This window comes from Takifugu rubripes, chromosome 3, assembly GCF_901000725.2.
Source record: "Takifugu rubripes chromosome 3, fTakRub1.2, whole genome shotgun sequence".
NCBI lineage: Eukaryota > Metazoa > Chordata > Actinopteri > Tetraodontiformes > Tetraodontidae > Takifugu > Takifugu rubripes.
In genome coordinates this window covers 915088-940414 of record NC_042287.1, presented here as the reverse complement: position 1 = coordinate 940414, position 25327 = coordinate 915088, and the positions used below count along the sequence as shown (strand labels likewise).

At 47.9% G+C, this 25327-nt stretch overlaps 1 protein-coding gene across 2 annotated transcripts; it reads left to right on the top strand.

Moving 5' to 3' along the window:
* The first annotated feature begins 21679 nt into the window (after positions 1 to 21679).
* Positions 21680 to 25293, top strand: zbtb39 (zinc finger and BTB domain containing 39). 2 transcript variants are annotated; one of them, XM_011616996.2, is made up of 5 exons: positions 21680 to 21983; positions 22329 to 22747; positions 22814 to 23421; positions 23545 to 23889; positions 23961 to 25293. In XM_011616996.2, the coding sequence occupies exons 2-5, from the start codon at positions 22363 to 22365 to the stop codon at positions 24885 to 24887; spliced, it is 2265 nt and encodes a 754-aa protein (XP_011615298.2). In that variant the 5' UTR covers positions 21680 to 21983; positions 22329 to 22362; the 3' UTR covers positions 24888 to 25293. The 2 variants fall into 2 exon arrangements, with proteins under 2 accessions (XP_011615298.2, XP_011615296.2); XM_011616994.2 differs by having other exon boundaries at positions 22329 to 23421.
* Positions 25294 to 25327: the final 34 nt, after the last annotated feature.

The window sequence follows — 25327 nt, the reverse complement described above, 5'->3', positions numbered from 1 at the left end:
CCTCTAAGGACTCCAAAAAGGGTGGATACGCTGAACTGCTGTTTGGACCATAGGCACAAACAACAGTCAGGATCCGTCCCCCCACCCGAAGGCGAAGGGAGGCTACCCTCTCATCCACCGGGGTAAACTCCAATACACAGGCACTGAGCCGGGGAGCAACCAGAATTGCCACCCCTGCTCGTCGCCTCTCACCATCGGCAACTCCAGAGTGGTAGAGAGTCCAACCCCTCTCAAGAAGACTGGTTCCAGAGCCCTTGCCGTGCGTCGAGGTGAGGCCAACTATATCTAGTCGGAACTTCTCAACCTCGCGCACCAACTCAGGCTCCTTTCCCACCAGAGAGGTGACATTCCATGTCCCTAGAGCCAGTTTGTGCAGCCGGGAATCAGACCGCCAAGGTCCCTGCCTCCGGCTGCTACCCAAAACACAATGCACCCGACCCCCTTGGCCCCTCCTGCAGGTGGTGAGCCCACGGGAAGGGGGTCCCATGTTGCCTCTTCGGGCTGCGCCCGGCCGGACTCCATAGGCAGAGGTCCGGCCACCAGGCGCTCGCCAATGTGCCCCACCCCCAGGCCTGGCTCCAGGAGGGGGCCCCGGTGACCCGCATCCGGGCAAGGGAAACTTGAGACCAATGTTATTTATCTTCATTAGGGGGTCCTGGGCTACGCTTTGTCTGGTCCCTCACCTAGGACCTGTTTGCCATGGGTGGCCCTACCAGGGGCATATAGCCCCAGACAACGGAGCTCCTGGGATCATTGGGACACGCAAACCCCTCCACCACGATAAGGTGGCAGCCCAGGGAGGGGTGGCAGCCCAGGGAAATGGTAGACCCCCATCGTAAAACATGACAACGTAGTTTACTGGTGTTGATAAGTTCCTTGGCAGGAATATGACTTCGGACCTGGCCATCTGGAGAAGATAATGGAGAAGAAGGACCGCACCAACACCAAAGGAGGCTGGAAGAAGAAGATGGGGTCATCCAAGAAGAAGGACTGGATTGGACTGAATTAGCATCAATAATTTACATATATCTTTCTATAAAAGACTGGGTCAAGGGATAGTTAGGTCGTCAGACTTCATGCCCTGACAATTGACTTGTTGTTGCTAGGATTATGAACTGGCCCAGAGCTCTGTAATATTTGTATCTTGAATTGATTCTGTTTGCTAAATACATTTTGAAATTGACATTTGTTTACTTGAAGTCTTCATTTAAAGAACACGCGGATTGGCAGTGACACACGAGAGGTATTGCAATCCAACAATATGTCTGCTGCATTCGCAGCACCTGCAGGAAATGAAAGCTAGAGTAAATTTCCCAAGCTTAGTCTGAGTCTGTGAGTCTGAGGTTTGTCTGTTATTTTTTTCTTTGTATTAGCTGCCTTTTGGCTCTGCAGCTCCATAGGGTGTTCATATTTCTCCTCCTGTTGTTGACAGTTGAATAGAACAGCTGTAAATACACTCACAATACAGTGAACGCACATGTAAGTGTTGGGGTTCAGGAGTTGTGTCTGCAGGGGGTGCTCTGGAGCACAATTGGCGGCAGCTGGCACTGCAGGCAGGCGCACCTGTAGGCAATTTACATCTTGCCGCCTATTTAAGCAGGTTGTGCCTGGCTGTCAGGGCTGGGTGTTTGTGCGGCTTCCCTTGTTGCGTGTTGGTGTGTTTTGGATTCCCTTGTTATGTCTTGGTGTGATTTGGTTTTCCCTTGTTGTGTGTTTGGTTTCTGTAGCCAGAGTGTGGTGGACTTTGCTTATGGTTTGACTTTCCTGCAATCCAGGAGGACTGCTTCTGCCTTCTGTATCTCTTGGGCACATTTGGGGTCTTCATGCCATTTGCTAGACCGGCGAGCGTGCTGCGCCGGACTCCCGAGTTCTCAGTCCAGGGGGACTGCTTCTGTTGGAGGACTCCCCGGTGGACCTGTGAGGGGCAGACGCCGGCAGGAAAAGGAGAAGGAGGGGGGAGAGGAGAGGGAGAGGAGAGGCACAGAGCACAGAAACACACACAAAAAATATGATGTACAATCACTTCAGCGGGGCCGGAGGTCATTATGCAGCTCCGAGGGCGGCGATACCTGTAAATAAATAGAGGGGGGGAGAAGCAGAAAAACTACACAAGAATCAGCATAACTAGTCTGCTTGATGAGGAGAGGAAAGGAGAGGAGAGGAGAGGAAACCATGACACAGTGGAGTGTCAGAGGCCTGTCAGGTGATCATGTTTCCGGACCCCGGCAGCCTTGGCCTATAACAGCATAACTAAGACGATTAGACGACCCCCTAAGTATGATAATTTGTCTGTCTATGATAGTAACTGGAACTACTGAATTAGTAACAATAAGCTTTTTCAAAGAGGTAGGTTTTGAGTCTGATCTTAAAAGTAGCGATGGAGTCAGCCTCCCGTACCTGGACAGGGAGCTGGTTCCATAGCAGGGGGGCCTGGTAGCTAAATGCTCGGCCCCCCATTCTACTCCTGGAAACTCTGGGAACCACAAGTAGACCAACATTCTGAGAGCGGAGCGGTCTATTGGGCTGATAAGGTATCACTAGCTCCTCCAGGTAGGATGGAGCTAGGCCTCTGAGGACCTTGTAGGTCAAAAGAAGGGTTTTAAAAATTATTCTAAATTTAACGGGCAGCCAATGAAGCGACGCCAGTACAGGAGTAATGTGATCTCTTTTGTCAATACCTGTCAGAACTCTGGCTGCAGCATTTTGGATCAACTGGAGGCTTCTTAAAGAGGAGTTTGGACACCCTGATAATAAAGAGTTACAGTAGTCCAGCCTGGAAGTAACAAATGCATGTGTGGCGGGGTGGAGAGAGGTGGAACGGTTAACGACAACGCCACCTGGGGAATTTCACCCCAGGAATTAACCGGAAAACAGGCACACGCAGATAAGGTTCTATTCCCGAGGCAGAGACAAGATTGAGGGTTAAGCACTACGATTTTATTAAATCCAATACACAACAAAAAATAACTCGGCGGTCTAAAAGTCAAACAAAAGGGGTGGACAGGGCTGGGGCCCCACCGGCAGGTAAAACGCAATTAGGGGAGATAACCAAACTAAAAACACCCGTGCTACTGCAAACAAAACTACACACGAGGGGTGAGGAAAACGCCCTCCACCAGGGGTTGGGTCCCCGCCGTGGCCCGCAGCACCTGTCCACAAAGAAAAGAGAACAATTAAATTTCCAGCGGTAACAATTGACGCGACGAGCACACACGCACACACACCTCACACAGACAGGCAAATAAATTGTGACCAACAAGAACACCACATCAAACAAGAAACGAACAGAAACAAAACCTAAAAGAGTAAATGCCAGTTGATACGATTTACACACACTGTTAAGAATCTAAAATGATAGATTAGCAATAGCTCCGTGGTCGCCTCGGCGGCACCACTACGTCTCAGCGCCGTCCCCCGAGCGAAGGGGGGCGAGAGAGAGGGAGCGCGAGAGCGAACAGGAGAGAGTCCCGAAAGCGGGACTGAGCCAAAGCAGCAGTGGGTCCAGTACGCGAGGAAGTCCGTGCCGACTGTGTTTGGTGGCGCCACCACTCCGTGAAGGATTCCCGCTGGGGCAACGCGACCCACTGACGCCAGCCGGCAGCCAACTGCAGCAAGAACAGCCCCATTAACGTTTATCAGCTGATTGGGGGAAGTCAGTGACGCGCATTGCTGCGCCTTACCTGCCCAGTGCAGACTAGCGCGCGTGCCCTTACGGCAAAGCGTTGTAAAACAGTTTCTGTTGGTCGAACCACCCAGATAAGCCGCAACCCCGCCGTCCCGTCGAAGGGGGAAAACAACTAAAGCCAGCTGGAGGCAGTGCCTTATATAAACCTTTTCTCCCCACCCACCAATTAAGGCACTACCTCCTGTTCGAAGGGCAGGCCACGCCCTGCCACACATGGACTAACTTTTCAGCATCATGCCGCGTCAGCAGTTTCCTGATCTTTGTGATGTTCCTCAAGTGAAAAAAGGCACTTCTAGAGACTAATTTAATGTGTGAGTTGAAGGAGAGATTTTGATCAAAAGTTACTCCTAGATTCCTCACAGAGAGACTAGATGTTAATGAGATACCATCTAGAGTGATCATGTGATCTAATCTATCCCTAAGAGGTTCAGGACCAAACACCATGACCTCAGTTTTTCCTGGGTTAAGGAGGAGGAAATTTGAAGACATCCAGGACTTTATGTCTTTAAGACAGGTCTGGAGCTTCACTAACTTCTCTGTCTCCTCGGGTTTCATGGATAAATAGAGCTGAGTGTCATCAGCATAACAATGAAAATTTATCCCATGCTGCCGAATAATGTTCCCTAAGGGAAGCATGTACAATGTGAAGAGGATTGGTCCGAGTACAGAACCTTGAGGAACTCCATGGCTAACCCTACTGTATGAGGAGGGAACACCATGGACATGGGCAAACTGGTATCTATCAGATAAGTATGATCTAAACCAGTCTAGTGCTGTCCCTTTAATCCCAATCACATGTTCCAGTCTCTGTAACAGGATGCTGTGATCAACTGTATCAAAAGCAGCACTGAGGTCCAGCAGAACCAGCATAGAGACCAGTCCATGATCGGAAGCTATGAGAAGATCATTAGTGACTTTAAGAAGTGCTGTTTCTGTGCTGTGGTGAGCTCTAAAGCCTGACTGAAACATCTCAAACAGGCTGTTTCTCTGCAGGTGCTCCAGTAACTGAGTCACCACAACCTTCTCTAGAACTTTAGAGATAAAAGGAAGGTTGGATATTGGCCTATAATTTGCTAAGACATCAGGATCCAGTGATGGTTTTTTAAGCAACGGCTTAATCACTGCCACCTTGTAGGACCGGGGTACATAACCTGACACTAAAGAACCATTGATCTGGTCCAGGATAGAACTGCCTATCAATGGTAAAACATCCTTCAACAGGTGTGTTGGGATGGGATCTAAAAGACACGTGGTGATCTTGGATTTCTGAATTAGCGATGATGCCTCAGAAAAATATATAGGGCTGAAGCAGCTTAAGGGCTCGTTGGAGACCCTGTATGTTCCCACAGTCGGCACATCTGGTGATGGTCCAGTTGTTGGGATGGCCTGGTTAGCTTTCTCTCTGATAGCTAGAACTTTATCAGTGAAGAAGCTCATGAAGTCTTCACCACTCAGGGAAGAAGGGATACGTGGATCTAAAACACTGTGACTCTTAGTTAATTTGGCCACAGTGCTGAAAAGAAACCTGGGGTTACTCTTATTTTCCTCAAAGAAGAAAAATAAGCTGTTCTAGCCTTGCGAAGGGCCTTTTTGTAAACTAATAGACAGTCTTTCCAGGCTACATGGTAGCTGTCTATTTTACAAGAATGCCACTTCCTTTCCAGTCTTCGCACTTTCTGCTTGAGGGTCCTGATATGTGAATTATACCAGGGGGCACACCTCCTCTGATTTACTATTTTCTTTTTCAGGGGGGCAACAGAATCAAGCGTGATTCTCAGTGAGGTTGCTGCACCTTCAGCAATAGAGTCAACCTCAGCAGGGCTAAGATTATAATGACTGATCCCTGGGGAAACACACGGTGGTCCTGGGATCAGCACAGGGATCGCTTCCTTAAACTTAGCTACAGCATTATCTGAAAGACATCTGCTATAGTAAGACTGTGCTCTGAGCATAGAAGAATCCTTAATCATAAATGTAAAAGTGATCAAAGAATGGTCTGACAGGACTGGGTTCTGAGGGAACACTGACACATGTTCTACCTCAACACCATAAGTCTACTAGAACTAGATCTAGGGTGTGGTTAAAGCTATGAGTTGGTTGGTTTATCTGCTGGAGGAAAGCAACTGACTCAAGTAATGAAATGAAGCCATTTCTAAAGCTGTCATTTATAACGTCCATATGGATATTAAAGTCTCCAATGATAATGACTTTTTCCGTTCTAAGGACCAAGTCAGATAAGAAATCAGAGAACTCAGACAGGAACTCTGAATGTGGCCCAGCAGGGGGCCGATATACAACTACAAACAGAAGTGGCTTTTCTGTCCTCCAGTTCTGATGAGTGATGCCAAGAGTCAGGCTTTCAAATGAACTGAAGCTATGTTTTGGTCTGGGATTAATTAATAACTTGGAGTGATAGATTGCTGCCACTCCCCCTCCTCGACCAGTAACACGTGGAATATGATAATTAAGATGGGTAGGAGGAGTAGATTCATTTAAGCTCACATACTCCTCCTCCTGAAGCCAGGTCTCAGTAAGACAAAATAAATCAATGTGATGATCCGCTATCAGGTCGTGCACTAACAGGGATTTACACAAAAGAGATCTAATATTTAACAGTCCACACTTAATTGTGATATTAGTTTCTCCAACTTGTGCTTCAGTATTAATTTTAATAAGATTTTGATGATTGACCGCTCCCCTGCTCTGTGCTTGGTGAACTTTTAACCGTGGAACAGAGACTACCTCTATAGTGTTAAATATGTTATTGTTGGTGGATGAGGGTTCTAAGGAAGCAGCAGAGAGGTGTGTAAGACTACAACTCTGCATCCTGGTCTGGACCCTGGATTGTCAGGTCACTTTGGGTCTAATAAAATTAGCCAGATTACTAGAAATGAGAGAAGCACCAGCTCGTGTGGGATGGACACCGTCTCTCCTAATCAGACCAGGTTTTCCCCAAAAGGTGCTCCAATTGTCTATAAAGGCCACCTGGTTTTCGGGGCACCACCGTGACAGCCAGCGACGAAGCGATGACATGCGGCTAAACATCTCATCGCTGGCCAGATTGGGGAGGGGACCAGAGAATGCTACGGAGTCCGACATCGTTTTTGCGTAGTTACACACCGACTCCAAGTTAATTTTAGTGACCTATTCACGATGAATGCGGATGTCGTGTCCCATGAATTTGGCAAGCTGATCCAGTTCATTTTCTTTGAGATTCATGATTTGACTCAGCAACGCTACATGTTTCCTGAGCCGAGTCGATGTTAGTGTTTCTGGCCTGCTTGCCCCACTCATCCCAGCATATTTTCTCAGGCAATCTTAACCACGTAGATGAGATTCTGAGTTTTGTCTGGCCAAGATATATTCATTTGTGTCTGAAATCCCATTTTTGTCCTGCTTTTCAAGTAAAAAGTCCATGGAATCAGTCATTTCCCTTGTAAAGAGAACAGGGACTTTTCTTCCTCTTTTTCCTCTCATCACGAGTCGAGTAAATGCTCGTCTCAAATTCCGTTCGAGTTTCGAGAGACACAGCATCACATCCTTATTCCATTCCTGCATTGATCTTTTCTTGTAAGTCACCACTAGCATCTTTGCTACCTCACCCTGCCTCCTTCTGTTAAAAAGAATAATCTGTGAGAGGAGACATTCACTAAGGGTTCTGTAGGCATTTGGGTTAGGCCCATTCAAAAGTTGCTCTTTTGCCTCTTCTTCATTAGACTTCAGAATTTTGTGAAGTTTCATTATGTCTTCTGTCAAGGAGATCATTTCTTTTTTGTTCCATCTGCCTTCTTCCAAATTTGTTCGGGCACGGCAAGACACATAGAGGCCCCACTCAGCATCAAGTAAGCCCAGAAAGCTCCTGACTCTGCCAGCAGCTGCTTCATCTTCAGCTTTTACAAACTGTCCTATCAGAATTTCACTCACTGACTTCAGTGAGTATTCCAATTTAATAGCCAGAGATGGTGTGATGTACCTATACTTTGATCTGGTAAATCCAGAGGCTTTTTTGGCTGCTGCCACTGCTAAAGAAAACTTTGGTGGGAGCAAAATATCTTGAATGGTCTTGATTTTGGGATCAAGGGACTTGACAGCAAGCACAAATCTGCCCAACTCCCTCATTCTTTGACTGACATACCCATCTTTGGAAGGGTCACTTCCATGTTTTTCCAGCAGCCTTTCACCAAATTCACAAATGAGAGGATCATTTCTGACTTCATAGGAGACATCGTCCACATTCATTCTGTTGATTACTGTAGTACACCTCTGCGATGACTGGCCTTTGCTGAGGAGAAGAGCTGAAGCAGAAGCTTGAATCCTCCTTTTCTTGGGTTCATTTTTTCCCCACATCATTTCTAATCCTACATGATTTCACATGTTTCCAAAGAACAGATCTTTTAGGAAAAAGACAACAAATGTTACATGGCAGATAATCATCTGCCTTTGGGTTTAGGTCCTTTGAAGGTTGCTGGTAACAATTTCACAATTTCACAACAATCTCATAATTTCCCTTATTGTGGAGCTTCTCAAATAGGTTTTTGCATTTCATTTTTAACATGGTGGCTGGCACATTGCAAAGGCCACTTCCTCTTCCTTATTGTGTTTAATTTGCAGGTGTGTGGCCAATTTGCTTTGTGTTTTTTTTGCAGTAAAGACAATAATGTCTTTTGTCCCATCTTCCTTTTGGTCCTTTAGTGCAGCTTTTGACTGTTACCTTTGACTCACTTTCCTTGCGTCCTTCAGTGGCATCAACAGCTTCAGGTGCATCATTTCCTGATGAAAAATTATGTCGGACTCCATAGCATTCTCTGGTCCCCTCCCCAATCTGGCCAGCGATGACATGTTTAGCCGCATGTTGTCCATGTTGGCCAGTTCATAACCCTAGCAACAACAGAGTTAATTGTCAGGGCACGAAGTCTGACAACCTAACTATCCCTTGGCCCAGTCTTTTATAGAAACACACATGCAAATTCACAATGTTCATACAATCCAATCCAGATCCCCTGCTGGGATGGCCTCGTCCTCTTCTTCCAGTCCCATTTGGTGTTGGTACAGTCCTTCTTTTCCATTATTTTCCCAGGTGGCCAGATCAAAGTTCCCGTTCTTCATGCAAATAAGATCATCAACCCCAGCCTGATGTCCCATTTACAATGATTGTTTAACACCCCCTGCCTGACTGGTCCTGAGATTACAGTGGAACAAACAACAATCCTGTGAATGGAATGTCTCTGTTCTTTATTACATTTGCTAATGAGTCTACCTTGCCTAACTTCTAAGAGAAGACAGGAACATATGGTGAAACACATAACAACAAGATAAAGACAATTCTCATCATAAGGTAGCTGGCTAATATATTATGTCTATGAACACATAGAAATGTGTGTGTGTGTGTGTGCTTCATGAATATCTTTTCTCAAAAATTTAGGACAATAACTGACAATCATAATATTTTATTTAATTTTTTATTCACCAGAGAAGAAACACAATGAGACATATACACATCGACGTATTTCAGAAGAAGCAATGGAAGATGTTCCTCAACAGTCTGACCAGTCGGGCAAAAAGGCTACACTTCTCTGAGCCGAGGTCAGGCTGGTTGTTTTCAGTGCTCCCCTATGATTCCATATCCAAACAAACAGTTTGGGCATGAGCTCCTTGATCTGAGGAAGAACCCTGACTGCTGATATGGGAAATTGAGTTCATGTTTCCCTCACAGTCGCCGTAACCACTGTGTGTGGAGCTGGTTTTCAACTGGACATCGATAGCTAAGTCACTGGGAATTTCAATTACACAGGAGTCCCCCTCCTGTGCTCCTTCGTGCCTTGAAGAAGACTCCAAACTCACATCCCTCCAGTGCTCATCAGGGCCTGGGAGGCTGACAGCATTGTTCTCCAGTGGACCCTGAGGGGAGCTCTCATTGAGAAAAGGATGCTGCAGGACCTCCAGCGGTGTGATGCGTTCATCTTGGTCAAGCTGCATCATCCTTTTCAGCAGGTCCGCAAACAGGTTTTTGTCCTCCGGGTCTCCATGAGCCATGATCATTGGTACATCATCCAGTCTGATGCTCGTGAATGTCTGGGCCTGGAGATCTGTTTCTTCCTCATATTCGCTTGGTGTCTTGAACCTCCAGCGACGTTCACCGTCGACTTGCTCGCAGAAGTAAGATGCAGTGTCCTTCCCCCGGTCCAGAATCTCATCTGACGGCTGGCCGTGACACTGGATGATTTGGCTCAACTCATCGTATTCCTCTTCATTTACAAAAATGGTGGACGCTGTAGCGACTTCCACAAGTGTTGCACCAGTAGACCATATATCTGATTGATTGATTGATTGATTGAGTACTTTATTGATCCCTTTAGGGGGTGTCCATCAGGGAAATTAGCATCTCCAAAAAAACGTACAGCACTGTACAAAATTACCCACCACCATTACACACCATTAAACCTATTAAAGATAATAAAAATAGAATAAATTAAAAATAGAATATAAATATAAAACTATAAAAATGTAAATAAATGAATAGATGGATGAATGAACTGAATGAATGGATGTCACAGTATTATATTATTCCAGTCCTTCTGTTGGCCCTCCTCCCCCCCAGTGAGGAGTTGAACAGTCTGATGGCTCGGGGGATGAATGAGTTCCCCAGTCTGTTTGTTCTGAACTTGGGGAGGCGCAGCTTCTGGCTGATCAGGCTTCTCTGGCTGTGGATGACAGTGTGCAGAGGGTGGCGGACATTGTCCATGATGCTCCGCAGTTTGTCAATAGTTCTCCTCTGGAGAGGTCCGCTTTTGTCACACTCCCCCCCCCCCCCCCCCCCCAGCACACCACAGCGTAGGACAGGATGCTGGCGACCACAGACTGGTAGAACATCCAGAGGAGTTTCCTGCAGATGTTGAAGGATCTGAGTCTCCTCAGGAAGTACATCCTGCTCTGGGTCTTCTTGTACAGCTGCCTCGTGTTGCTTGTCCAGTCCAGCCTATTGTCCAGCCACAGCCCAAGATATTTGTAGGTCTGCACGCCCTCCACCTCCTCCGTTCCTATCTGAACTGGTCTAGGTCTCGGTCGGTCCCTCCCAAAGTCAATGACCAGTTCTTTAGTTTTGGAGGTGTTGAGCTGCAGGCTGTTGTTGTGGCACCAGGCAACAAAGTCCCTCACCAGGCACCGGTACTCCTCCTCTTTGTCATCTCTGATACATCCAACGATGGCTGTGTCATCAGCGAACTTCTGGATATGACACATTTCGGAGTTGTAACAGAAGTCCGAGGTGTACAGAGTGAAGAGGATGGGGGACAGCACAGTCCCCTGTGGAGCCCCGATGCTGCTGACCACAGTGTCAGACGTGGTGTCCTTCATCCTGACGAACTGCGGCCTGTCGGTGAGGTAGCTGGAGATCCAAGCAACCAGGAAGGGGTCCACTCGCATCTGTAGAAGCTTGTCCTGTAAAACAAGGGGCTGGATCGTGTTGAAGGCACTCGAGAAATCCAAAAAGAGGATTCTCGCTGTGCCACTCCCCTTGTCCAGATGGGAGTGGACTCGGTTCAGCAGGTAGATGATCTAAGATCTATTGCCTCTGTGAGGGGCTGGAAACCCAGCAGCACTTCTGGAGCTCTGTATCCTGTAGCTTGAAAAAAAGGACGGTCTCCAATTTGAAATGCCAGGCCAAAGTCAACGAGACGAACTCTGATTGGCTGTTGTCTCCGGTCCACAATCATGATATTTTCAGGCCTGATGTCAGCATGAACAATCTTGAACGAGCGCAGATACTGCAGGGCCGTTGCCACCTGTCGAATGACTGATTTCAACTCCGGAATGAGGAGGCCTTCTCCTCTGGCCTTTACATAGTTGTGAAGGTCCTGATCCAGAAGCTCATATCTCATGCACATGTGATCCTGGTATGTGAAGCTGTCCTTCCACTTTATGATATTGGAGGTGTCCGGATCCAAACTCCGCAGCTCTTTAAGGATGACCAGCTCATTTTTCTCTACAGGAAGACCAGGAAACTTCTTTTTAGTAATGAAGCATTTGGTCACATGACCAAATGCACCCTCCCCCAGCAAGTCCATCACCTGGAGGGACTCTGAAAGGAAAGTTCCTATACTGAGGTCGGGCTCCTCAGAGGGGTCATCCATATTGTTTGACATCCTGTTTTTCGCCATTTTAATGTTTCAGTTTGCTCAGCTGTTGAATCGTTGGCCACAACCTCTGCTACAATACAATGGTATTTCAATGCCATAGTTCAGTTTCAGGCTTTTATACCAAGTGCTGATTTACTTTGGTGAAATCTCTCTTTAATCTGTATCATTAGTTCTTTCAATTAATTTCTGCTTTCATGTATGTTTCTACCTTATTGATATAGCAACCCTGCATCAGGGCTAATTTTGGAGAGCATTAGTTCTTACAGGGGCTGCTCACCTTTTTTAAATTTTCACCTTTTTAAATATTTCCTCCTCATTCAGTCAGTAGAATCCTGCAACAGCTTTTACAGATCAAATGTTTTCGTGAACCTCTGTTTTTCAAACCGGATCTTTTGCAGGATTGGAATGTTAAGTGACCGGGACATAAAGATTTCAGCACCCATCAACCCCCCCACTGGTGGAGGGGGAATTCAACACTTACATGAGTCCACCACATTTGAGAGTGTAATCCAACTAACAGACTGGTTGGAACTGGTTTATAAACTGAAAAATTAAAAAAATGGTAAAACTTGCTGTTTTTTGTGGCTTCACATTGACCTTCATGCAAAAATCATGAAATTGACCTTTTAGCATGTTTCCTTGTTGCATCACCAACATCTGTTTTTCTGCCTGCCTGTATAAATAACTCAAAAAGAACAAAAATTGTACAAATGAAATTTTTAGGAATTGTCGATAATGGGCCAAGAAAGAGCGGATTACATTTGATGAACGAACACCCCACTTTTCCGAACCCAATTTTCTGAATGGTTTAGAGAGAAGGAGCGACCATTTTCAGATTCAGAAAAAATTCCTTAATACCAAAATAGCTTGATTTGATTTTTTAAAGCCAGTCTGATTTTTAACAGCAGTTTGGGGACATTGATTAGACACATTTCCTAATATAAGTTATCTTTGGGGTCTTATTTATCAGTCAGTGGGGACTGCTTCTGTTGGAGGACTCAGTCAGTTAATTATGATAGTCAAGTTTGAATTGGACTTTGTTTATGGCAAATGGCCACTAAAGAGAGTCATGTCAACGCAGGGCCAGAGCTTCCTGAAATCAGTTTAATGCTCACTGAAGCGACACAAAACAGAACGATAGTTGTAATTATAAAGTGTTCCAAAAAAGAAAAGGGGATCCACATGCAGGTAGAGAACACAGCTAATACCCACATTGGGCTTGTAATAACAAAATAAACGCTTGCAAAATGAATTCAATGACAGGCTCTCCAACCCTGAATTATGTCCTGCTGCTCCCGGAGTCTTCAGGAAAGTTGACATTTATGTAACTTATGTATGGTAGGTATGAATGAAACCTCCCCCAATTCCAAATGAAACAAAACAGCTGAAATCAAATGATTATGAAACACAGCTGACATGGTGACAGGTGAGGGACCAGACAAAGCGTAGCCCAGGACCCCCTAATGATGCTAAACAACTTTGGTGCCAAGTTTCCCTTGCCCGGATGCGGGTCACCGGGGCCCCCTCCTGGAGCCAGGCCTGGGGGTGGGGCACGTTGGCGAGCGCCTGGTGGCCGGACCTCTGCCCATGGAGTCCGGCCGGGCGCAGCCCGAAGAGGCAACATGGAACCCCCTTCCCGTGGGCTCACCACCTGCAGGAGGGGCCAAGGGGGTCGGGTGCATTGTGTTTTGGGTAGCAGCCGGAGGCAGGGACCTTGGCGGTCTGATTCCCGGCTGCACAAACTGGCTCTAGGGACATGGAATGTCACCTCTCTGGTGGGAAAGGAGCCTGAGTTGGTGCGCAAGGTTGAGAAGTTCCGACTAGATATAGTTGGCCTCACCTCGACGCACGGCAAGGGCTCCGGAACCAGTCTTCTTGAGAGGGGTTGGACCCTCTACCACTCTGGAGTTGCCGATGGCGAGAGGCGACGGGCAGGGGTGGCAATTCTGGTTGCTCCCCAGCTCAGTGCCTGTGTATTGGAGTTTACCCCGGTGGATGAGAGGGTAGCCTCCCTTCGCCTTCGGGTGGGGGGACGGATCCTGACTGTTGTTTGTGCCTATGGTCCAAACAGCAGTTCAGCGTATCCACCCTTTTTGGAGTCCTTAGAGGGAGTGCTGGAGAGTGCCCCTTCTGGGGGCTCCCTCGTCCTCCTGGGTGACTTCAATGCTCACGTTGGCAATGACAGTGTGACCTGGAGAGGTGTGATTGGGAAGAACGGCCCCCCTGATCTGAACCCGAGTGGTGTTTTGTTATTGGACTTCTGTGCTCGTCTCAGATTGTCCATAACGAACACCTTGTTCAGACATAAAGGCGTCCACATGTGCACTTGGCACCAGGACGCCTTAGGCCGTAGATCGATGATCGACTTTGTGGTTGTGTCATCGGATTTGCGGCCGCATGTACTGGACACTCGGGTGAAGAGAGGGGCGGAGCTGTCAACTGATCACCACCTGGTGGTGAGTTGGCTCCGATGGTGGGGAAGGATGCCGGACAGACCTGGCAGGCCCAAACGTGTTGTGAGGGTCTGCTGGGAACGCCTGGCAGAGTCCCCTGTCAGAAGAAGCTTCAACTCACGCCTCCGGGAGAGCTTTGACCATGTCCCGGGGGAGGCGGGGGACATTGAGTCCGAGTGGACCGTGTTCCGTGCCTCCATTGTTGAGGCAGCTGACCGGTGCTGTGGCCGCAAGGTGGTTGGTGCCTGTCGTGGCGGCAATGCCCGAACCCGCTGGTGGACACCAGCGGTGAGGGATGCCGTCAAGCTGAAGAAGGAGTCGTATCGGGCCTTACTAGCCTGTGGGACTCCTGAGGCAGCAGATGGGTACCGGCGTGCCAAGCGGAGTGCAGCTACGGTGGTTGCCGAGGCAAAAACTCGGGCATGGGAAGAGTTCGGTGAGGCCATGGAGAACGACTTTCGGACGGCCTCGAAAAGGTTCTGGACCACCATCCGGCGTCTGAGGAGGGGAAAGCAGTGCACTGTCAACACTGTGTATAGTGGTGATGGTGTGCTGCTGACCTCAACTCGGGATGTTGTGGATCGGTGGAAGGAATACTTCGAGGACCTCCTCAATCCCACCAACACGCCTTCCAGTGAGGAAGTAGGGCCTGGGGACCTGGAGATGGGCTCTCGTATCTCCGGGGCTGAAGTTGCCGAGGTAGTTAAAAAACTCCTCGGTGGCAAGGCCCCGGGGGTGGATGAGATCCGCCCAGAGTCCCTTAAGGCTCTGGATGTTGTAGGGCTGTCGTGGTTGACTCGACTCTGCAACATCGCGTGGACATCGGGGGCAGTGCCGCTGGATTGGCAGACCGGGGTGGTAGTCCCTCTTTTTAAGAAGGGGGACCGGAGGGTGTGTTCCAACTATAGGGGGATCACACTCCTCAGCCTCCCTGGTAAGGTCTATTCAGGGGTACTGGAGAGGAGGGTCCGCCGGATAGTCGAACCTCGGATTCAGGAGGAGCAATGTGGTTTTCGTCCTGGGCGTGGAACAGTGGACCAGCTCTACACCCTCAGCAGGGTCTTCGAGGGTGCATGGGCGTTTGCCCAACCAGTCCACATGTGTTTTGTGGACTTGGAGAAGGCATTCGACCGTGTCCCTCGGGGGGTCCTGTGGGGGGTCCTCCGAGAGTATGGGGTGTCGGGCCCGCTGATACGGGCTGTCCGCTCCCTGTACGATCGGTGCCAGAGTTTGGTCCGAATTGCTGGCAGTAAGTCGAACTCGTTTCCGGTGAGGGTTGGCCTCCGCCAGGGCTGCCCTTTGTCACCGATTCTGTTCATAATTTTTATGGACAGAATTTCTAGGTGCAGTCATGGTGTTGAGGGGATCTGGTTTGGTGACCTCAGGATCGCGTCTCTGCTTTTTGCGGATGATGTGGTCCTGTTGGCTTCATCGGCCCGTGACCTCCAACTATCACTGGATCGGTTCGCCGCCGCCTGTGAAGCGGCTGGGATGAGAATCAGCACCTCCAAATCCGAGGCCATGGTTCTCGACCGGAAAAAGGTGGAGTGCCTTCTCCGGGTAAAGGAGGAGATCCTGCCCCAAGTGGAGGAGTTTAAGTACCTCGGGGTCTTGTTCACGAGTGGGGGAAGAATGGAGCGGGAGATCGACAGGCGGATCGGTGTGGCGTCCACAGTAATGCGGACTCTGCACCGGTCCGTTGTGGTGAAGAGAGAGCTGAGCCGAAAGGCGAAGCTCTCGATTTACCGGTCGATCTTCGTTCCTACCCTCACCTATGGTCATGAGCTTTGGGTCATGACCGAAAGAACAAGATCACGGGTACAAGCGGCTGAAATGAGCTTCCTCCGTAGGGTGGCTGGGCTCTCCCTTAGAGATAGGGTGAGAAGCTCTGCCATCCGGGAGGAGCTCGGAGTAGAGTCGCTGCTCCTCCGCGTTGAGAGGAGCCAGATGGGGTGGCTTGGGCATCTAGTCAGGATGCCCCCTGGACGCCTCCCTGGTGAGGTGTTCAGGGCATGTCCCTCCGGTAGGAGACCCCCGGGGAGACCCAGGACACGTTGGAGAGACTATGTCTCTCGACTGGCCTGGGAACGCCTGGGGATCCCTCCGGATGAGCTGGAGGAGGTGGCTGGGGAGAGGGAAGTCTGGGCTTCTCTCCTTAGGCTGCTACCCCCGCGACCCGACCCGGATAAGCGGTAGAGAATGGATGGATGGACACAGCTGACATTACAGAAACATAACACCTCTTAAAACTGTCAAGGCAAGAAATAGTCTGAAAATGAAGTATTAAACAGAAAGTTGCTTAGCTTACCTCATTGAAAATTAACATGGTGAATGAACAAGGATAGAAATAGGAAAGCTTTTAAATGCTTGTTTGCCTCTTCAGGGCAGTAATTCTGTTTCTCACATAGTGTTTTACATCCGTTCAGGTTCGATCTTTCAGAGTCTCCGATTCATTTTGCAGACAGAGCATGCAATCGTGCTTGGCAGGTGCTGTGAATGTTGTGAGGAAGTTCATCAGGTGTTTCTCCACTGCCTGAGCTTCTCCTGTTGTCCATTTACGCCTGCGTCTCTCTCTGCTCGTACTGTGAAGAAACAAATGAAGATTTATGTAATAGTGTAAAAAAGAAAAGGAAATGAGAAAAGCATCAAATATTCAAGACAGATCTTAGCAGACAGACACATGATCATCTGTCTCTGAGAAATGACTGAGGATCTTCTGGTTGTTCGCACCCTTGTCTTCCTCTACGGATCGTAACGAAAGGGTACAGTACCCAAAGAGCAAAGGATAAAATCATCATTCTCTTTGGACGTTGGAAGTTATAACCTGGTCCAGGTTGAGTAGCAGCAGGTGCTCGCGCCAAAGATGCAGGTGTGTCTGTGACAGGCAGTATATTCTCCATTTCAGTGTTGGTACACTCTTCTTCAGAGGTGTCACTTGAAGGTGCTTCATTGGAGTGTGTCACTGTCTCTAGGGGAAAAAAAACAAGACAATGAGAAAATATTCAAGCTAAAATTAACTTACGAATCCATACATTTACAGGCAGAAGTGAGTAGGGCACTTGTTAAAAAAAAAGATATGAAACTAAGTATCCCTAAAACTGTTTCAAAAATGTAAATGTATTTAGACAGCTGCCAATTTTAACCATGTGTTTAGGCTTCCTTTGAGATCTTATTGCAACTGGATTAAAAATTAAGAACAAACCTTCAGGGTCAATTTCGATATCCTCCAGTGTCATGCCTTTGTACTTTGACACAGTTCCCCCCTCCATAGCCAGCAGCACTTTGCTCATTCTGGCAAGCTGCAGCATTCCCTGAAGCAACCTATAGTACTGTCTGTGGATGCCAATATAATGGCCTAAAAGGTCAGCCAGTTGATCACATTCATTTTCCTCAAGGTTCAGGACCTGTGACATAGTTGCAATATGTTTTCGAAGCTTTGTTGAAGTCAGCGCTTTAGGATGTTGGGCACCACATAGTTTGTTGGGCACCACATTTTTTAAGGCACTCGCCCCCTCGATAGGCTAACAATGCTTCTGGTCTTCCAAACATGAATACATTATCATTGGGTACATGGCACAGCTCTTGCATCTCAGCTAGCAACTCCAAAGCCATCACTATGGATGGTTTTAGGAGGACAGGAATAATCCTACCCCTTTTCCCTCGGATTTCGACTCTTGTGAAGTACTCACACATTTTCTTCTCAACTGGAGTCAAGCAAATAGCCACATCATCATGCACCACTGATTTGTCACAGGACCTAAATGCAGTCAGCAACATCCTTGACACCTCTCCTGCTCTTCTCCTGTTGAATGTAATGGCTAAAGCAAGCATTACCTGAGCTAGGGCAGCATAGTTTTTCGGAGTGGGAGAGATTGTCACATCTTCTGCAAAAGGTAGCATCTGTGGCATATTCCATTTTTCCTCTTTTAGGGTGTTTAATGCTGCAGATCTGTACCTTTTGGCATATTCTGTCATAACATTATCACCCATGATTATAGCATCACTCTCAACTATACTGGATATTTTTTTTAGACTGTAGGATTAAAACAATTGTAGATTGTATCCTGCCATCTTCTTCACTGTATTACATGTGGGAAAAATTCCTCCAATCTCTTGAGTGGCGTAACCTTTTGAGCCTCGAGGACCAGTCTTCCAGCTTCTTGCATCTTTTGCTTTATATAGTCCTCATTACTCCCTTTATTCTTCAGTTTGTTGAACATATATTGTCCCAGTTGCAGGATGCAGTTGTCTTCTTGAATAGCATGTGACACTTTATCATAGTTAATTCTTGTAAATATTTTCTGGAAGCCTTCACTAATCTCAACGCTGACAGGTGTGGTCAGAGCACACCGAGATCGAACTCTTTTTCAGCCAGCTTCAGGTGCATCCTCTCTTGGCTTCTTGTGACAGCATTTCATATGTTTTCATAATGTCTTTTTTAAGTTAAGACCTTGGCAATGTGCACAGTGAATAAAATCGTTAGCATGTCTGATCTTCTTTGTTCGGTATCGTACAACAAGATGTCCTGTTTCCTTTCTCACTACATCTGTATTGTGAGCAAAGTTTCCTATTTTGGCAAGAATGGCAAGTCGAACTCTCCTTTCTTTGGAATTCTCTGGATAATAAAGTGCTTTTGCAACCTCCCGTTTATTGCAATGAACAGTTTTGAGATGTCGTGAGATTTTTGATGTTGGCTTGGAGCAATAAAGGCAATAGTTCCTCCTGCCATTCACATGATGATCATCATTTGAGGTACACATTACTTGAATTGAAGGTTCTGCTGTCTCTGGGCTGATTGATGAGCTGACTTTCTCGTGGCAGAGTGATGAGTTCCTCTTTCTCTTTTGGTTGATTGTCTTTTTCCCTGTTGGTCTACACTTCCTTCCTATGTAGTCTTCTTCAGTGCTACTGTCTTTGGCTGTTTCCGAAACCACACACTCGTTCCCTATTCACTAGTCACTACATGAGGGACATGGATTGAGTGAACTACGTAGTGCTCTGAATTTAAAGTTAGTATTCAGACAACGGCGTCATTTACAGTGCACGTAAAGTGATGTCATGGTGTTGCATAATAATTACGAACCGGTCGCCGGGAAAAGTGGCCAGTTCCATTTAATTATTTTTAACCCATGAGAAATACATACAGCAGTCATTTTATGAAAATGCAATATTTTACCCTATAATTAACTATATAAAATAAAATGAAATATGAATGTCAATAATAATACAATAATAATTACTTATTACCTAAACTAATTAGTGTCCCTTGACATTTTCAAGCCAAGAAGTGATGGCACATTCTCAAGTCATATTCCGCTGTAGTGAAAACATTTTAATAAAGCAATATTTTATCAAAAAATGGCTCCAGAGCTACTTTTCATCTTTGTAAATATTCTTTTATTGAAATTATGTCGCCTGGTGAGGAACAGACGATTCCGAAGAACAATTTTAAGTGAGGGGCAGGGGGATCAGTGAAGATTGATTTTTTATTTATTTTTTTTATTTTATTTATTTTTTTACACATTTATGTTGTAATATTTTAAGATGATCATATTGGACCCCTACTGAATTTTTTTTTCTTATTTCCAAAAATGTCATATATCAAACCGCACAGTAGAAATTACGTTAAAAAATGTATCCCATCAGGGATACATTTTCCGAGTTAGGGTGCTCGCTTGTACACTACTTTTCGCAGTGCATTGTGGGATACATTGAGTGCACTACATAGGGTACAGCGATGCTCACTAACAATTTGGACACTATTTCAAAATGGCGTCCACACTATTGAGTGCACTATGTAGAGTATAGGGGGTAGTTTCGGAAACAGCCTTTGTCTCGGCTGAGAGCTAATCCAGTGGTCCCCAACCACCGGGCCGCGGACCGGTACTGGTCCGTGGATCAATTGGTACCGGGCCGCACAAGAAATAATTAAATATTTCCATTTTATGCATTAGCTGAGTCTGATTGATCTTTTATTTTGAATAAGATTTGGGGAAATGACCGGATTCTCTTGGTTACGTCTTAAATGCCAAAATTGAACCCATTTTTATAGTTTTATATTTTATATTTATATTCTATTTTTAATTTATTCTATTTTATTTCTTATTTCACCCTATTTTTATTATCTTTGATAGGTTTAATGGTGTGTAATGGTGGTGGGTAATTTTGTACAGTGCTGTACGTTTTTTTGGAGATGCTAATTTCCCTGATGGACACCCCCTAAAGGGATCAATAAAGTACTCTGATTCTGATTCTGATTCTGACAAGTGAGCAAAATGAGTAAGAAACAAACGTCTTTAAAAAAAAAAAAATTGCAAAAAAGAAAAGCCCCAATCAAGAGATGGGAGAAGAGCCCTCTTCCAAGAAAAAGAAAGCTTTTAACAGACAATATCATGAGTTCTAGTGAAAATATGGATTTATCCCGGTAGGTGATTCCCGCATACCAAGCCCACGCTGTGTAATTTGCGGCGACCGGCTTGCTAATGAGGCAATGAAGCTTTCAAAACTACTTCGCCACTTGGAGAGCCAGCACCCTAGTTTAAAAGACAAGCCCCTGGAGTATTTTGAAAGAAAAAAAACAGGAACACAATGGGCAGAAGAAGGGCCACCACATCAGTAAATGTGAAAGCACTGCAGAGAGCATCGTACCTGGTGGTCCAGTATTCTGGATTGAAGTCACGGCAGAATACCCTGAAATCGCCACCACAGCACTGAAAACCCGGTTGCCATTTCCGACATTCTATCTGTGTGAAGCGGGATTTTCTGCGGTGACAGCAACTAAAACAAAACAATGGAGTAGACTAGGCATAAGCAGCACACTTGGGGTGTCATTGTCTCCCATCACTCCCAGATGGGACCGTCTCATTGCAGAGAAACAAGTGCAGGGCTCCCATTGATTTGTCGTTATGGCGAGTTAAAATTTCCATGAAAATAAAATGTTCTTTATATTTGTCTTTGTAGCATATCTGTAGCTTATTTTGAAGGGATGTTTAAATGTTATCCTAGCGAGTAGGAAAGAGTAGCGCTTGTGAGTCTTTGTGGGCACAATTATCCAACAGTTCAACCCCCCCGGGCCGCAGTAAAATTGTCAAGCGCTGACCGTTCCGCAGTGATAAAAAGGTTGGGGACCACTGCTTTAACACACACACACACATGCACACACTCACATTATTTGCTGACAAATCTTCATTTTCAAAGACAAATTCAATTCTGGTTCAAATGGCATCACATTAGAATAAAAAACTCTCTGGGTGTTTATAGATATTTACAGACGGTTGATCCAGAAATTGAAGTGGAACTGGAAGCATGCGCACCTTTTGAATTACTGGAAGACGTTGTAGTTACCAGCAATGGCCACTAGGCAACACGCGCTGATAGTTGCTGCAGTATAAAGTCAAGAAGAAGAAGTAGTGTGTTGTGTTCCGGGGTAAGATGGCGGCGTAGGTAGGCTGCTCTTAGCAGCGGCCCGTAATCTAGCCACAACTCCGACAAAACTAATTGTTTGATCCGTTTGCTGCGCACCAAACTACAAATAAAGTTAGAGTGAGTTCCAACATGCCGACTGGAAAGCTTGAAGCTAACCCAAGCGCAAGCCAGGACCATGCTAGAGCGACGGACCCCCATTCCCACATGGATGTAACAACCTGTGGGGGCACAAAGAGCAAAATCCCACCTGTCACTCCAACCAAAAACTCTCCGCCACCCACAGAGGTAAAAAAAAACAACCAAAACGAGCCGCCTGTCATGTTAAACGAGGAGAATCTCCATGAATGATGCAGGGATGCGTTATTTTAACATAGGAGGGCATTAAAGCACTGTGGACACCTCCTCCTCCTCCTCTCCTCTTTATATCCTCTCAATTTAATACTGTTAGCTGCTATTTGTCTCATTTTCCTTGTTTCTTGATCGTATCTCGGTCTGTAAATGATTAAAATGCAAATTCCCGCTGCTGTTTTTAAGTTGGAATTTTATTCCCAGGGTTTGCTAATTTCCCTAATGGACACCCCCTAAAGGGATCAATAAAGTACTCTGATTCTGATTCTTGTCTTGCTGCAGTTGGACGTCGGTGTACCAAGCTGAAGCAGCAGGGATGAGGATCCAGCTGCGGGGTTCTGGCCACGCTGCCAACCTCCTGGCAGAACTCAACCGCTGCCGACAGGCGCGTCAATTCTGCGATGTGTTTCTTCGTGTTGGCAACCGCACATTTGCAGCTCACCGAGCGGTGCTGGCCTGTGCCGGGACCTACTTCCTTAGTCTGTTTGCTCGGACCGGGGCGCCGCCCACCGCCGCCTTGTCTCTGGAGTTTATCTCCCCGGCCAACTTTGAGAAGGTTCTGACCTTCATCTACACGGGCGAGATCCTCACGGACCTCATCGATGTTGGCGTCTTGTACGAGATGGCGGAGAGGTTGGGCGTTGCCGAGCTGGTGAGGGCTTGTCACGCTACCTTTCCAGACTTGCGATCTTCTGCAAACGGTAAAGTCAGTGGTTCTGTGGACCTGAAGTCAGACCCCAGTGTGTTACCTGCTGCTATATCCACAGGAGCTTCTGCCTCCTGTTCATCTGCCACCTCCTGTTCGTCCCTGTCTTCATCTGCCGCTCCCACCCCTGCTGCCGCGCCCTCGCCTCTCTTCCAGACCAGAACAGCTCTGACCGAGTGCAGCAGGGCGCTCCCCGTCAAGACGGAAGACGTCCAGTCACACGCTGGCTATGGACAGCTCCATCATCAGCCGCCTGGAGGACACAGCCTTCCAACCAGCAGCCAGAATCAGCCGGGCCTGTCGGCGGGTGGGCTCCTGCCCGGTGAACCAGCTCTTCAGCTGAAGAGCGAGGAGGAGCCCAACGAGGCTGGAGGTGGCTGTGAGGGTTTGGTTCCTGATGGCGAGTCCTCTTCCTTGCCAGATTCCTCAGCGCCACAGGAGGCCTGTGGCTCAACAGCTTCCGAGGAACCTACAGCAAACCTGGAGGAGGTCCAGAGGGATGGTGGGATTTTCGAGGAGGTGGAGGGAGCAGAAGAGGAGCAGTGGAGGCAGCTGGCAGTCGACATCATAGAGCTAAGCGATGAGGAGACCTTCATGGAGGAGGGCGATGAAGAGGAAGACGATCTGGTGTGTTTGGAGAACGGGGAGGGCGGAGCCTCAGGCAGTCAGGTAGTCAGTCAGAATAGTTCTGGTGCCGTTTGTTCCGTTTTTTTGCATTTTGTTACGACAACATGAAAGTTGTCTGAGCAACTCGTGACCGCTAACGCCCCCACCCCACCCCTACCTCTGCAGGTCAGCATTTTGTCCTGTAAAGCGTGCCTGGCGCCGCTGCGAGCAGACCCAGAGGTCATCAGAGGTCACGCTCTCACCCACCTGACCGAACTTGGCCTCTGCAAACTTTGTGGGGCCTCACTTGCCGACCGCGCTACTGGCGTCACCCACACCTTGACCCACGTGGGCGTGCAGCTGTTCACCTGCGACATGTGTCACCTGCAGTTCTGCAGCCAGAACAAGCTGCTGCGTCATCACCGCCAGGCCGCCGCCGCCTACGCGCTGCCGCAGGGCGGCAGCGGCCTGGGCCCCGGCACAGAGCTGCAGTGTGTCGTGTGCTCCAGAAGCCTCAGCAAAGACTTCCAGGTATAAATATTTAAGAAAATGGTTCATTCTGTTGACCTTCAGTCCTTTGAGTGTTTAAATGTCCCCCTCAGACCCTCAGAGACCACCTCCTGAGCCACATGTGTCCCCAGAGCCTGAGCTGCACCGTGTGCCACCTCCACCAGGCCTCGCTGTGCGCTCTGCTCTGGCACGCCTTCACTCACCTCTCCGTGTCCGTCTTCGGCTGCCCGCATTGCGCTCGCTGCTTCACCGATCACCTTCTGCTTGACCAACATGTGGCTGCACATGCAGAGGCGGCGGCCACCAAGGAGCAGGAACTGAGGGCCCTCAGGCCCCGAGGAACGGAGGAGCTGCACTGCTTCCTGTGCCCGGAGACCTTCTGCTCCACCCTGGCCTTCCAGTATCACCTCAACCTGCATTCTATGGAGTCCGCGGGGGCTGGAGGAGCAGGGGGGGGCTCGTTGGGCAAACGAAAAGCTGAGCAATGTGTGGACAGTCCCCTCGGGGTGACGTCCTGCTGCTCCTCCTCTCCACGAGAGCCGAGCAGTCTGGCAAAGATGGGCGGACTGGGCTTCAGCTTTCCGGAGAAGTTGTTTCCAGGGTCGATGCAAAGCCTGTCCTCCGGTGTCCTAGCCAATAGCAGTCTGGGACAAGACGGGGGGCCTGGAGCCGCAGCCATTCGTGGGAAATGGTACCGCTGCCGCTACTGTGGGAAGCGTTTCGCCCACTCGGGGGAGTTCACCTACCACCTGCGCATCCACACTGGGGAGAAACCCTACCAGTGCAAGGTGTGTCTGCGCTTCTTCAGAGGCCGCTCCACCATGATCTGCCACCTGAAGACGCACGCCGGCGCGCTGATGTACCGCTGCACGGTCTGTGGCCTTTACTTCTCCACGCTGAAGTCGGTGTCCTCACACATGGAGCTGCACAAGGAGCAGCTGCCAGCAGACTTCACCATCGAGCAGACCTTCATGTACAACGATCACTCCAAAGAGCCGCTGCCCACGATGGACAACTGAGCAGTCCGTCTTGGACTCCTCGTGGGTGTTCCCTGGACATCAGGAGGTGTCCCCTCCCTCTGTGCTTCTGTCCCTGGCTGTGGTGGAGGATTTAGGCGTCCTGCAGTAGGTTTGAGATGTGAGGACTGACTTCATCAGCTTGTTTTGTGCCACTCCCACTAGCAGCCACTAGGTGGCGATGTACCCGTTAGCTCTGTGACTTTGCCTCATTGTCCCATGGAACCTTTTTTTTGGAACACTTCCTCTGATATTTACGTGTCCCGTCTGTCTGACCTCGTATTTATGATCCTGCAGTGTCTAAATGTTATTTGATGCTTTTTAAACACAAAGCTTTTGAAAGTAATAAAGATGCAACGAGTACTGTGACGTCCCTGTCAGCAGAATTCAAGTGGTGACTCGTGACCTTTGAACTTTTGTGGCCTCTGTCTCATCCTGTTATT